Source organism: Uloborus diversus, chromosome 4 (assembly GCF_026930045.1).
Source record: "Uloborus diversus isolate 005 chromosome 4, Udiv.v.3.1, whole genome shotgun sequence".
NCBI classification, from domain to species: Eukaryota; Metazoa; Arthropoda; class Arachnida; order Araneae; family Uloboridae; genus Uloborus; species Uloborus diversus.
The window spans coordinates 66,635,564-66,651,841 of NC_072734.1; the positions used below are offsets into that span (position 1 = coordinate 66,635,564).

Genomic DNA, 16,278 nt, shown 5'->3' on the forward strand with positions numbered 1-16,278 from the left:
GAAAATAATTACATAAAAATAAATACAGAACGTATTTAAAAAAAAAGTAGCCAATAAGAGTTCTAAGTCATGAGAACTTTGCATTCATTCGGTAATGATCTTCTCTGAAAACGAGCAGTAACTATAAACAAAAAAAAAAAGTTTGCAGCTTTCTTTTCTGAACTTTCGATAAATTAAAAAAATATATATTAATTTCGCCCTTAAGTAAAACAACATTGTGGAACACAAAGAAGTGTCAACAAATAGACAGTAGGCACGGGAAAACTAAAAATGACAATTGGCCCATGGGGGGATCGAACCCACGACCTTCGCGTTATTAGCACGACGCTCTAACCAACTGAGCTAATGGGCCACAATTTCAGGGAGAAAAATTATGAAAACAATCTAACTTCTATTTTCAAACTTGTTCTCATTTCGTGACGTTTTAAGGCATGTCATCGGGGTTCGAATCAATGTCAAATTTATGTCATCGGGGTAGGTATCCAAATGAAATAAAACACTGTTGTCCTGGGGGGGGGGGGGGGGAGGTTCCAACTTCCAACAGGCTACAAGTGAAATATTATCCGGTGTTGGCGAAACTCATTGCGAGGGTTTGGGGTTAAAATGTCGCCACCGAAATGTCGCGGGACAAAATGTCGCGGCCAAAATGTCGCCTGTCCAAAATGTCGCCGGGCCAAAATGTCGCCTGTCCAAAATGTCGTCGGGTCGAAATGTCGCTGGTCCAAAATGTCGCCGATCCAAAATGTCGCCGGGCCGAAATGTCGCCGGTCCAAAATGTCGCCGGGCCAAAATGTCGCCTGTCCAAAATGTCGCCGGCCCAAAATGTCGCCGACCCAAAATGTCGCCGGGCCGAAATGTCGCCGGGCCGAAATGTCGCCGGCCCAAAATGTCGCCGGACCGAAATGTCGCCGGTGCAAAATGTCGCTGGGCCAAAATGTCGCCTGTCCAAAATGTCGTAGAACCAAAATTCGCTCATTCAGTTGGTAAGAAAAATGCAAATGTACAAAAATGCTGTTTAACACCAAATTTGCAGAATAAATGATTACTGCCTTTAATGAATGTCTTCGTTAAAAATGGGACTGAACTAACTGAGTTTCTTGATGAATTCTAAAAAGATTATTCCGTTTTGATTCGCAACTCTCGGCTGTTTTTCAGCAAACAAATAGAATACAAGCGTTACGTTATCTTATTTCTTGTGACTCGCTATCTACCAACTGTAAAACGTTCTGACGGCGTTCAGTTCTGACGTTCGATAAATTTTTTAAAACTTTTCTTCAAGAATAGTGTGCGTTTGTATGTGACCGATTTTTTGGGGCCATTCTACGTCAAAACCTGTGGTAAGAATTCGAACGATACCCGCAAGTACCCATATCTGATTTAGAGCTGCGTGGTTTTTTTGCGTCAATTCGTTCAAGATAGTGGAGTAACTGAACGTTTTCATCGATATGCGTGACTGTCATTGCTCAAAAAATGATGAACGGAATCAAATAAAATGTTAGGAAGCAGCAGGGGGACAGATTTTGGGGCCAATAACACCAGAGGGTGGAGCAATCGAATGTTTTTTTTTCCTTTCTTTTTTTTTATCTGTGACTGATATATCTCAAAAAGTGATACAGTAGACCCTCGTTTTCAGCAGGTTTATTTTACGCGGTTTCGATTATACGCGGTTGAAGATTTGACACCTTTATTTTATTTACGCAGATGAGTTTCGGTTTTACGCTGATGCGGCAATGCAAACAGGTAACATTTTCCTCTCTTTTAAAACCCAAGCTCCTATAGATTGCAGATTACTCGTAACTAACTGCATTTTGGCGTGCTAATAATCGAACTTGGGTCCTTGGAGACATTTTATGCGATTGGTTCCAGAGCTTTTTCCATTATAGAAGTAAAGTGATTAAACTCACACAGTTCAGAACTCACTGGAAGAAGAGCTTTTAGGAGTGACAAAGGAGGTCAAAACCAACGAGGATACCGACTCCGGTGACACACAACCAAAAACGCTCACATTGAAATTTTTGAACCATTCGTAGACAATAGAAATAATCTTTTTTCTGATTTGTTAGTAAAGGAAGATTTTATCAAGGAAATGACGCAAGTGGTCATGGATGCGTTAATGCTCAGCAAAGAATTAGAGGAAAAATTCTTAATGACTACCAAAAGACTATCATAGCCAGCTCTTCTTCATAAACAGAACACGAAATTAGTTTGTTTTCTTTATGCATATTATGCATAAAAATGGATATAAGTACACATTAAACTTTTCATACAATTAGTCATCACTAGAATGAAGTATTTTTTTTATCTACGGAACCTAATCCCTATTTTGAACCCATTCCCTATTTTTGATATTAGGTCTCAATTTACGCAGCATTTCCGTGGAACATAACACCCGCGTAAAACGAGGGTCTACTGTACAAGGGTTAAGACAAAATTTGGTCTACAGGTATATCTTAAAGGGCGAGTTGCTCATTTATTTTTGGCTTCAGTCATCCCAAAAGGATGGATCACCGAATATTTTTAATCGTTTTATGTGACTGCTATATCTCAAGAAGTAATGCGAGGATTCATACAAAAATGTAGTATACAAGTGAAATGAAACGAAAACAAGCCTTATTTTCGTTCTAAGTTGAGTTTCGTAATCGTTTACGTGAGTCAGTGTAATTAAATAAACAATGAAAAATATACTGAGTTTAAATATGAGAGGTTGAGCAAGATATCAATAAAATCTAAATTAGCCGTGTATTCCTCTCATTTTTGTAGCACTTTAACTAGCGTGGGTGTTAAATAAAAACTGAGTTTGCATTCTTATACAATTTGCGTAGTAAAAATTCAATAATTAAAACAGTATTTTTTTCTGAGAGGGAAAAACTTATTTGTTTATTATTATTATTATCAGTATTCTTTTCTTTCTGAATTACCAAGCTATATTGAGCTAGAACTATTACTTTTTGAAACTCATTTTAAAAATAAGTCTAGGTCAAAATTGATCTGAATAATCTCATTGATATCAGTTATTTCACCCTACATTGTGAAATTTTTTCTTTTCTATTTAAAATTGGAAAATGTGATTCAGCTGACAAGCGCTACTTCGCAAGCATGAAAGTATCCTCTTGAAAACCTCTAATAAAATAGCTGTTCTGAAATTGTCCCCCTTGATGTTCTATCGAATATATAAATTTCATGAATGTTGAGAATTGAAAATATTTGTCATCGCGTAGAGTCGTTTTTCAAAAATCTGAGTGAAAGACACCTGTTTTAGCAATTACGGGTTTCATTGATTTCAAAAGATTTGACGGTGAAGATTTCGACGTAATTTCAGAATTTTACTCATAAGACAGAGTTTCCACGGCAATAATCTGTCATCTCTGTTAAACATTTGTTTTGCTGTCCCAAATTTTGGTCGCAAAGGACATACAAATGTCCTCTCAGAGGAAGGTCTCGAGCAGTCTTGTTAAACTTCTTCAGTTTCATTTCCAGAAAAAGTCTCAGAACAGTTTTGATCTTACTTTAACCAACGTATATCTCACTGAAAACGTACAGTTTTTTTTTTTTTTTTTTTTACAGTTCTTAGGGTGATGTTAAAAAATCTATGAGAAAATTAAATTTCATTAAGATACCTTTCTACTTGATTTCCACCCTGGCCCGTGATTTCGAATTTTTCTAGTGAAAGGGGAGAGGGAGGATAACGGGCATATAACCAATGCAAATTTCATAGGATTGCTATAAAAAGCACTTCCACTTGTATATATATAAAAAAAATTCAAAGTCTGGGGCCATTCCGCCTGATCCCCTAAATTACTGACTTGTCGCTAAGGTAATAATATGCTAGAGTGAAGGAGTTATTTGTTTTTACTTCATTACGCCAAAAAATACAAACCGCCTATTCTCTTGCCATATTCACATAGCGCCTCACTATTCTTTCATTCGCCTTTAGAACAGTTTAGTTTTACTTCCATACCAATTTTTTTGTCTGAATCCTTGCGTTACATCTTGATCCTTTGTTTTACATCTTGAGTATTATTATTAACCAGATTAAACGAGAAAGAGAAATCCGTTGCAGCAGCCTTTCGCATGTTTACGTTCTTAATAGTGTACAGAAAAACGTATGTGTTTCTGAAAACTATTAATTTTCTGGAATTAATCTGATGCTTACGAATTAAGACAGGAGAAAACGTTTGGAATTTTTGAAGGAACTTACTTTGAAAGGCAATTAATATTCTTTCGCAACTTTTATGCTGAAAAGCATCGACGTACATTTAAATTTTTCGTACCAATTGAACTAGCGAATTTTGGGCCGGCGACATTTTGGACCGGCGACATTTTGGACTGGCGACATTTTGAACCCGCGATATTTTGGACTGGCGACATTTTGGGGCGGCGACATTGTGGACTGGCGACATTTTGGACTGGCGACATTTTGGGCCGGCGACATTTTGGGACGGCGACATTTTGGGACGGCGACATTTTGGACCGGCGACATTTTGGACCGGCGACATTTTGGACTGGCGACATTTTGGGACGGCGACATTTTGGACCGGCGACATTTTGGGACGGCGACATTTTGGACCGGCGACATTTTGGACAAGCGACATTTTGGACCGGCGACATTTTGGACCGGCGACATTTTGGACCGGCGATATTTTGGATCGGCGACATTTTGGGACGGCGACATTTTGGGACGGCGACATTTTGGCCGCGACATTTTGGCCCGCGACATTTTGGCCGCGACATTTTGGGCGTATACCATTGCGAGTGATTGCGTTACAACTGTTCGTTCTTTTTCCCAAACGATACATGATTGTTATCAAAGTAAAATGTTTTGTGAGGCGCACGAAGACAAAAAATTACTTTTTAAATTGTATATTTAAGTGCATTTAATGTATTATAAAAGATATATTCTGCGCATTTTTAAAAAAAAATTTTTGACATTATAAACGTTGCATTGGACATTAGTGCGAACACGCTTTTTAACGGGGGTCCCCTAGTCAAAAAAAACTAGTATGTTGTGGCCATCACGAAACTTTCTTCTATATTTTTCTTTTTTTTTTCTGATCCCTCCCCATGCTTGATGAGGAAGCAATATTCCCAACAAAAACAAAATTACACATGCAAAAACTTGACGACCATCCCAATGTCTGAAGCTCAACCCCCGTTTGAGTTATTGACACCAAAATTGAATCAGCACCTGTTCTTGTCAATGGCAACATATGGACCAAATTTTGTTTGATTCCGCCAGTTACTTCCTGAGGAATAGCAAGCACGCGTAACTCAAAAAACGTCCCATTGCTCCACCCCCCTTAGAGGAATTCGCGCCAAAAACCAATGGGCACAAGTTCACATAGCGGCACATATGTGTACCGAATTTCGTTCGATTTCATGCGGTAGTTTTTGCTGTAGAGCAGCCACAAAAAACTGGACACACACACGACAGACATTTTCCAAAAATGGTCGAAATGGACTCAGCACACATCAAAACGTTCGAATCCGTCAAAATTCGAAAATTTGCACGAATCCAATACTTTCTTCTATATATTAGATATAGAAGAAAGTAAAAAGGAAACTTCCAAATTTAAGTTTGAATATATTAAAATACTTATTCAAAATGAGTGGTTTTTAACTTACTTTGGAAAGGTTTCGGGGCCCCTCCACTTCCCCCTTAAATAAAACCTTTGACAGGGGTGGTGGGTGTGAGGAAGATGTATTAATGCCTTGCAAATCATGTTGGTGGGGTATCTACACATATAAGTTGTTTTCGTATTTGAAATAAATATTTTAAGTTATGTTATAGTTTTTAAATTGTCCTGCTTTTACACTGAGTGTGAACATGATTGTTTGGAAGTACAGTGCAATAAGCCCAATTACCCGCGAACTCCAGTTATCCCAATCGATCTCAGAAAGAAAAAATAACAATGATTCTGTCAAAAAGAGTCTGGCTGACTAGGCTGAGTGAAGATTTTTTTTTTCTTTAGAGGGAGGGGGGATTGTAGATTGAGGTCTTTTTGAATATTTTATGCATTCGAATTAATACTAAATTGTGGGAAGTAATGATCAAACTGACTGGACTGACCTAAAAAGCGCAATACACTTAATATATTTTATGTAATATAAATTTTTTCAAAAATAATTTCAAAATTCAAAAAAAAAAAAAAATTGCTGTGATTAGTACGTTTTTGAAAATAAATTGCGAAATTCACGGACTAAAGACATATTTTAACGTTTTTCAAAGTTTTCAAGCACTTGAAACTTTTTATGTCAAGCAGTTTTCAAAGTTTTACAGAAGTGTACAAACCATTAGTATATCTGCTGTAAGGTGCTATCATGGATATATTACAACGGTCAAACTCAAATAAACAATATTTAAATACAAAACTCCTTTGAAATAATCGACATCAAAAAATAATTAGTTTGTCCAATGTCTTTTTATCTATGAACTCTTTTTTTTTTTTTTGAAAACTCAGGCATTTATAACATTGTTTAATTCACTTTTAGTAATTAGTTTTTTATTTATTTATTTATTTTATGCAGAAATATGTTCAGCACATTCTTCGAGAAATAGCAGACACAGTATATAAAGAAGTGGTTCACGAAAGAGGACATTTCTATGTTTGTGGAGATGTCAGTATGGCAGAAGACGTAAACCAGACATTGCGTGCTATTATACAAGAGAAAGGAAATAAAACTTCAACTGATGTCGACAATGTGATAAAACGCTTACAGGTATTCAATTAAACAGTTTTTAAGTATCAGTAAGCTGACTACCAAACGGCACGACCTTGAGGGTCACAGATTTAGACAAAATTCTAGATATATGTCAATTCCCACCAGGTATGAGCCCAGGTAAAGCGGTTTGACTGCATAGGCCCTAGTTCGGCTGCAACAGAGGTCCAAAGTTGATAATTCGGACCCAAAAAAATGCAATATAGTTTCCTCTAGAATTCCCATTTTTACCCCTTTTTCTGCTATTGTACTTCAGTATGCGGCATTTCCGTGCACTTATCTTTGAATTAATTACGGTGAATACCAATTTTTAATAAGTGGTTCTCAAATTTAAATTGGACACTACTTTTAATTTCAATAACTTGAATGCCAAAATAATAGTTATAGGATATTTATCCCTTGCAAATGAAACTAATTATTTTCGTTTTATAATAGTTCTCTGCTAGTAAGAAGTATTTATCCTTTTCTAAGGAAAACATTTACTTTAACTGGATATTTATCGTCTCCTATCAAAGATATTCAACAATAATATGAAAAAACTGGGAGAGGAGAAAAAGCTCTAATTTATTGCACATGGCACATACAAAAACAAAAATACAAGATCGTTTTGACTTTTCAAGTAACTTAAATAAAGCTCATAAATAAATAAGAGTTCTCCCTTCCACTCGTTGTACTAACAAAAGATGACATATGTGTAGGGACATCGAACACAGTGTCGAAGTCTGAAATTTCAATGGAAATGCCATTGCATTTCTGGGGCCAAACAGCAACTTTGGACCATCGTTTCAACCAAACTAGGGCCTATGCAGTCAAACCGCTCTACCTGGAACCGTATCTAGTGGGAATGAACCTATATACAGAATTTTGTCCGAATCGGTGACCCTTAAGGTCTTGCCGTTTGGTCGTGAGACTTTTTTTTTAATTACACTGAATTTAACAGCTAATTTTTAGTATATGCTAATATTCAAATATTTATAATTTTAATCAAATCTGTGGAGGATCCACATGCTACTTGTATTACAAAATTATTCAAATGATTATCATTTAACTCTTAATTTTATACTGTATCACAGATTTAAATACATGTGTAATTAACTTAATAATGGATAAGGTGAAAGAAATGCAAAGGAGCAAAGGTAATAACATTTTTAATGTAATAAAAGTAAGTCTGATCTTTGCCATTCTTAGAATAGGTTTAGGATAAACTGTCTTTGTAAACTGCATTATCTGGATAGCAAGTCAAGTGTATGGTCATGTTGTTCTGCACAGTGGTGCAGTGAGAAAGTTTTCAGGGGGTGGGTCATATGAAAGTTTCGAAATTAAAGGCTGAAAAGAGCAATTTTAGGTCCATGCATCTTGCATGTGTGTTCCTATATTTTTGAGCTTCAAGAGAGGGTTATACCCCCCCCCCCCTCCACTCCCCCTTGGCTGGGCCACTGGTTCTACATGATGTAACTTTGCTAACTACAGTTTGCCATATCAAATATGTTCAATCTGGGACGGATAAAACTCAGTTGGCTTTGCAGCAAAATCTGGAAATGGTATCTTAGATATCAGTCAAATTTTCATGTTTTTTGATACATAGCGATTGAAATAAAGGAAAATCAAGAGATGCAATGGTCAGGTAAGTATGGTAGGCGAGGTATCAAAACGAAATTCTTTTTTCTCCATGGTTCTCTTTCAGCTGTGCGGTCTTGCATAATCATGTTGACAATCCCTGGAATGCACTACTCCAACATTGCAACCTCTGATTTCCCTTCCTTCCAACAGCAGTAGTATTTTCTGACAGACAAAAACTTGAAAATTTGATTCACATCTATTTTCAGATATTTTACTCCAAAACCAGTTAATTTTTTAGACCTACGATTGTAAATTTGAACACTTGATTGCTGATGGCAAAAGGATGTTGATACATAGCTAATTTAAAAAAAAAAAACTTGGTAAAAATTTACATTTGTTTGAAAAAAAATCCATTACTTTCCGCCCCCCCTAAAACACAAACTAGGTTCTAAGTGAGGTTCATTTTATTTCGACATTTCCCTTAAAAAGTCACATGGAATGTTTATGCAATTGAGGATTCATTTTTATTAGTCTAGTTAGTAGTTTCATTTTTAAATGATTTTTTTTACATCAAAAATGTCTTTCAAACAATATCAAATTCTAATAGCTTTGAAATTAAGAAGGAAAAAAGCTCAATAATTTCAATATTTTATTTTAAAATCCAATTTTATAATTAAAAACACAAGAAATTTATCACATTTAAAAATAAGTGTCTCAAATGTAAAAAGTTTCACAATAAAAACATTAAAATGGTTTTTCGGTCTTAAATATCTACAACTCTTAACAATTTGCAACATTGAAAATAAATATTTTTACTATACTAATTCATAAAATGTTCTACTTTTATTACACAGGAGGAAAACAGATATCACGAAGATATTTTCGGAATAACGCTGAAAACGGCAGAAGTTACTAACCGAGGACGAGTAGAGGCCAAAAATCGTAAGAGCACATCGTCGTCCAGCTGAAAATGATATCTGAGCTTTCCTATAAATCTTTTTTAAGCTCTTCAATGCATCTGAAGCAGAGATGTGATTTTTCCCCACATTTTCATTTAGAAACCATTGATTTGACATACTATTTGGTCTTAATAATGCAGGAGATAAACCTCTCATTCTTTTGTTCACAGATGGTGTCACTGAAATTAAATTGTTTAAATAGTTTCAGCCGCGCCATCTATAAACTAATATCCAACTTGAATGGTAACTTTGACAGATCAATCTCAATTACTTTACTCTGTCTGCCCAAACTTATTCGCCACATTTGGATCAAAATTGTTGTCCCAAATTAGTTACTATGTTTGAATACCATTGTACTACGTATTGAAATTCATGATTCCAGGATTTTATTTAAACATTTTTCAGCAAGCAACCAATCAACAATATTTGTTTACCAGACATTTTCTCCTAAAATAAGTACCAAAGTTATGTGTTCACTGTCAAGCCGTATTCTATTTTGTAAGGACTCTTCTAGCAGTAATTGCATGAAATTATTTTTTAGCTAATGCAACAATAATTCATTACAAAGGAGACTTATCTTTTTGGCATGTAACTTGCAGGGTTTTTATGAAATAGGGTGTTGCCAGATACGCCATTAACTTAGAATGTTTGGTAGGTGGGAAATTCCTTACAGCAGAATTAGTAAATGGATGGGAGCAAGTTCAATCATTTACTCAGCAAAAGCTGAGGCAAAAACCCAAAATCAGGTTACTTAACAACTACAAATGGTTGATGTGTTTTGCGTGAAACTTGGGAAAGAAACCCCGATTTCTTCCAATGCGTTGCTTTCAATCCATCACGTGACTTGGGATCTTTGTTTCACGAATGAAAGTCTTCACTCCTTCCATTTTATCTCTTCTCAAAGAAATATTCACAATTTGCAGGATTTTTTAAACTCCAAACTTTGACGAAACATAAAATACATGCATCTAATGAAACAGTACAGATGGGCATTCAGAAAGTGTATTATTCATATTATGTCTCCAAATTTGCCAAATCCTCAAACAAACTTTTTGGAATAAGGACATTTTGGGGCGATCAAAAGTATCCATCCATGTGGGGGAGGGAGCCCTTGTGCGCGGATTAAGATTGCCAAACTCTGGATTTCTTGAAACTAATTTGGTACTGCCAATCGTCTTTAGTGGTCAGAGTGCATACCAAATTGCCAACCTAGCTCCACAAGAACAACAACAACAATTTGGTATTGATTTCAGGATTAAAAGTTTATAGCATGACACTATAAAATCTAAAAGATATTCAAAGAAAATTATATCAATCAGTACATAAGTTTTCAAATGTAACGACTAATTTGGGACGGAGAAGTACATTTTGAATGGTGTCAAAAATGTGAGTTAAGAGATTCTTTTCCTACTTTTAATAAAATAAGGACATCAAAAGAAATGTCATGGATGTAAAAAAATAATAAAACCTGTATAAGGCATTGCAAAGTGAAAGTTATAGAACAAGCTGTACAGAAAAAAGAAGGTGAATAAAATAAATAAGTATTCTTCACAAACTAATTGCTTTAAGAACATCTAAATAAACAGGAAAATAGGGCATTATCATTGAAATTCAAACAAATGCCTTCTAGAAATGTCTAATCCCCAATGTCATATATCGCTTCTTATTTGTCAAAACTTTGAACATGCATCATGTCACTGCTGTAGATTTAATGCAAATATAACAACAGGTTACACATTTATTGATGGCACTATGATTACAATTACTCCCACAATTACTTAGGTGGGGTATTGCTGTTTTCCCCTTATGTATTGCAATAAAGAGTGCCCGGAAAACATTTTGAGTACACCATCATTTCACAAAAATATATATATATATAAAACCATATTTTCTCGAAACGTTTGTTTTATTTATGTTGACTAAACTGTTTGATTTAACTGTAATGAAACCCCACATTTTTTTCACGCTGCATATTCATTCTTTGCTGCAGTATAACAGTGAAAAACAGCTAGTTCTTGCACCAAAATAAAAGTGCAGTAATTATCAGTTAATGTAGTCCCATCAATAGCTACATACAAACATAACCTTGGAATGATATGACTTCAAAAAGATGTAGCCATGTCCAAAAAAAAAAATTCTACATGACTTGAAGCTTAGGAAGTTTTTACTGAACATATATAACTTTCAGGAAGCATGAAAATGGCCCCAAGTTCATTATCTCAAGACCTAGCTTCGCATACGAAAAAAATTATAAATCCCAAAATTTTACTTTTTTTTTTTGAAAATTCAATTTAAAAAATTGCAATTGTTATACTTATAATAAAAATCAACTCAATAACAGAAAAAAAAATGTACATTTTAAACTTTAACCCATGCAGAAAACAGCCAGCTGTACACATAATGTTTTGTACCAATTAAACAAGCACTTATGGTATACTTTTGAACCCTACTTCTTTAACTTTCTACTAATTAAAAGCCATCAACATTTATAAATGACAAAACAAGATTAAAAACCAATGTGGTAAAACTGCACAATTTTAGAATGAAAACTGTATGTACTAGGTAATTACAATTACAAGTTGCCCAGTTTAAATTTGCACGAAGCTCATTCTAATCGACCCATCATCGAAACTTGGTGTACCTGTACATGCTATTATGGAACTATGGGAAAATGAAATCTCCTATAAAAATAATGGATTACATTTTACCACCAGGTACAAAGGGAGAACACAAGGAAAGGAAAATAGAAACCACAACCTAAAAAAAAAAAACTTTACACAGTATTACCATAATGTTTTCCACTTGCCTCAACCATTTTCAAAGCATATTATGATGCATTCAACACTACATGAAAGATTACTATAATATTTCACTTAACTCTCATCAAAAAGTTGATGCAAGTAGTAAACCCTTTGTGCTGAAGTTGAATGCTCTATTTAGTCCACTGTCGAAGGTTGGCCCTTGACTCTGCCTTATATCAGAAGTGTCCATTTTCATGACGGGGAGATACGCAGAGGAAAATTAACGAACGGAATTCGCAATGTGACATAGGTTCAGAACTTTAAACATCCCCTTGTAATTTTAAGATATCAGCCAAAGAGGTCAATTTTGCACGGTCGGGGCAGATGTCTCATTGGACAGGTCACATTCCAAGAAAGTGGATGGATCTTGGTTTTACTTCTTTCAGCAGCCATTGGTCAGAGACAACAATGCCTCCTATAATTAACTTGAATTGAAAATTGGCAAGAGTAAGGTTGCAATAAAGAATACAAAGCTTGTCATTTTTATTTGTTAGCCAACTCAATGGAATTATTGCTGCAACTTAAAAATTTCTGGTCTAAATAATCACATAACAAAAATGTACTAGTACAATTTTTTTTATTGCCAAAATATTCACCAAACTGGAAAATATGGCACACATCCTTTCTTCCTTTTTCTACCTGTTTTAAGGAATGGACTCTTTTTCACAAATGATTGACAAGAATCATTTGTTCACGGTCGGACTGTACTAGAGATTCTCGACCGATGGTCTAGCAAACCCGCACAAATGCACGCAAAAATTTAACTGCTCCTCGAAAGTTTTTGCTTGTCCACATTAAAAACATTTCCTTACAAAAAAAAAAGATTCAAGTTTTTTTTACATATTTTTTAAGCCGTTTACTTTAGAAAAAAAAGAAAGTAGGGAGAAAAACCTCACCATTCTGTAAAATAAATTTACATCTTCTTAACGTTCTGCAAATGCAAGGTTTCTTTTTCTTATCTAAAAAAAAAAAAAGAAGCAGCAGCATCACCAAACCGAGAATTTTTTTCAAATTATTGGTCTCTTTCTCAATTACCGGTCTGCGGGTCAAAAAAGGTTGAGAAATGCTGTTCTATATCACTTTTAAGGTGTGATTGAGGCAAATGGAATACCCATTGAACAAATACAGCAATAAAATAGTTTTTGTTTCTAATTTGTGTTTCTGCACATCTTATGCTCCCTTCTTAACTGGTGGTAAGATTTTGAATGGCTTTTTTTTTCATTGCAGATTTATCTTCCTAAACATTTGACTATTCAAAAGAGCACTACTTAGGTCTAAACAGCGTAACTTGAATTATGTTCAACTAGTATATTTAGTGAGTTATGATAAATCTTTCTTCAACATAAGGAAAGGGATTTAAAAAATATATTTATCGGGCTGTATAAAGTTGCTCTTTAACAAAATATTTAACGGGCTGTATAAAGCTGCTCTTTAACAAAATATTTAATGGGGCAGTAATTGTGCATACAAAAAAGGAAGTAAATATTTTTAAAAATTAAATAAATACATTGAAATAGCCCCACAAACAAAAAACCTTATAAATACAATTGTATAAACATAAATAAAGATAATACATAAAAGGCACAAATTTATGTTTTAGAGTGACAAGGATTTTTTTCAGCGCAAGAAATGAAGTTATCCAAGGAGAATAATTATTTTTCTTGCATAGATACATTGAAGTAAAAGGTCCACGGCACACATTGAAACACGTGCATTGCAAATTTGGGTCAAACAAGGTTGGATCAATGTGTACAGTCAAGAGTGAAGATAATCTTCGAACTCATTAACATAACCTTGTACACAAATTACGTTTTGGGGGAAAAAACACAAATGTCAAATTATCAATACATTTCTTTCAAATCATTTTAAAAAGAAATAAAATGAAGACTGCATAAGTATTTTAATGCCAGTATCACACCAACGGTGAAAGCAAAAAAAAAATTTTTTGCAGGGTGTTGCATTGCATGAACAGAAAGGATTTATCTACTCTATATAACATCATAGCACAATCAACAGAACACAGTGCTAAGGGTGAAAGTCATGCTTAATGATGGAATAAAAGAAAAGCTCCAAAAGGCATTTCTTCAAATACAGTATAAGTTCGATTTAACGATATCCTCAATTTATTGATACATTTTACTGGTCTAGACTTGACTGCATTAAATGTCAATGTTCCTCAATTTAACGATAACTTTTTCCAGTCCCTTGACAATCGTTAAATCGAGGTTTTAATACTGTATCTCAAAACCTCATTTTCTGCAGATACTGTACTTTACTTTCCCATGGCAGTATCAGTATTTTCATTTTTATTTATTTTCTGTTAACTTTTTTTTTCATTTAATGTCAGAATTAAATGATTGATAAATAAAAAAAAAAGTTTTTCTGCATTTTAATTTCTAAGTGTGTTGTGAAGTTTAGACTAAACATTTATTGCAAATATTATCACTTTTATTACTGCACTCTCTTCACACTTCTGCACTGTGTTCCAGCATATATACATTACTTGGTAAAACTGACATTAAACCCAGTTTACATTTAGATCTGGCAAAAGACCTAAAATTTTTTAATAGGCAAAGCAGCTATATGAAAAGCACTTTTTTTTTCAAGATATGGCAATGAAAAAATTGAACACACCATTAATTATTTCACAAAAACTATTACAAATGGCCATTTAAATAAAAGACAAAAATAATGCTATTTTTTTGGTTCCTGTTTCACTAACTGAACAACAAGTAGAGAAGGTGTAACAACATCTAAAAGCCTTTTGGGGATGATTCCACTTATTACTGATTTTTCTTCTGAAAATTTCGAGACTTTTTCAAAATAGATTTAAATTGATTTTTTTTTTAATTATCTCATTAAAATTGATGCAATTTAAATCAATCAACCCCCAGTGTGAAATCGACATTACACTTTGCTAACGGTTTCACTGGTTTATAATCTATTTAATATGTTGCTGATTTTTGTAAATCTTGAATTTCTGTATATGGTGCTCCTTATTTATGTGTATAAATGTCATATCAAATAACTGTAACATATCATAACAGTTGAACTTTTGTGTAATACTTGTAAAACAATGTTAAAATGAATACATATTCTGTCCTGTGATGACTCAGAGTTAACCTAATTTTGTGATTTCAATAAAATCCTTACCTCTCATTGATGACAAGACTTATTTCTTGAATGCAGTGGAACATAGAAATAACAGACCACCAGAATTGCACATATAGGAAGGAATCCATAAATGAGCCAAATGCTGGCAATAAAACAGCAACTTTTTACACTTGCTTTTGCTCTCACTTTTTTGGAAAAAGACTTTAGAAATCTTCTATAAAGTTTATGAAAATTTTTAGTCTTCAAAATAAATTATAATTTTGCAGCGTTGAAAACTTGAGTAGAAGAGTATTAGCCAGGAAGCAAATATTAATATTAATTGAAAAATGATTTCCAGCACATTAAAAGTTAATTCTGTATTTATTCCCTAAATGGTTTATACAGTAGTTTAATAGATAACATTAAGGTGCACTAAAGTTTCATATAAGTGTCAATTCCTTCAATCTACTGAAATTACCATTAATTTTCAGGTGAGGCAATTAAGAGTCTTATAAGATAAGAATTTTAAATGACATTGGTGAGGAGGGAAGATGGTTATTCAGAGAATGTTCAAATGCAAAGTAAATGAAAGGAAATAGAAAAAAAAATTGCAAACCTTGATCATAATCTGCCTCCACATTGTTGGTATAGTGGAGTCTCGAAAATCAGTCTGAAAAGTCCGAATTTCCGCTTAATTCAAAAATAACAAAAAGTTCCAATCTTTTTCCCCGCTTGTAAGAATGATTTTTCTTTCTTTTTTAACTTTTTTTCATGAGACAAAATTACATTTTAGAACTACGTAACGATTCACTTTCTAGATGTCTTGAAAGAGATAGAAGTAAAAGTTTTTTTTTTTTTTTTTACTATGAGATTCTCTATACATTACTAGAGTAAAAGAAAAGTATCTGATCTGTATAACACATCAGATCCTGCCTATCAAATGACAAACATTTTTAATAGTTTAAACATGATTTCTGTTATCAACAAATCAAAGGCTTTTACAAAAATTTAAAACTTTATTAACTCCTTGTAAAGTAATTAATAGTGATTGCTACGGCTGGGTCGACAAGACTAAGTCATGTGGGCGTGAAATTTTCACTTGACTCGAGACAAAATAGTTCTTGACGAAACTAATGGAAATGAACTCG

General features: G+C 34.0%; 1 protein-coding gene and 1 non-coding gene across 2 annotated transcripts in view; one reads left to right on the forward strand and one right to left on the reverse strand.

Annotated features, from left to right (window-relative positions):
- Positions 1-11,055, forward strand: part of LOC129220616 (nitric oxide synthase, salivary gland-like) — a 150,013-nt gene extending 138,958 nt beyond the window's left edge. The window contains 2 exon segments of the mRNA XM_054855046.1: positions 6,526-6,717; positions 9,132-11,055. Coding sequence (XP_054711021.1) covers positions 6,526-6,717; positions 9,132-9,245 — 306 coding nt within the window. The 3' untranslated portion in view covers positions 9,246-11,055.
- Positions 279-352, reverse strand: Trnai-aau (transfer RNA isoleucine (anticodon AAU)). Its single transcript has one exon. It is a non-coding gene; the product is annotated as a tRNA-Ile (tRNA).
- Positions 11,056-16,278: the final 5,223 nt, after the last annotated feature.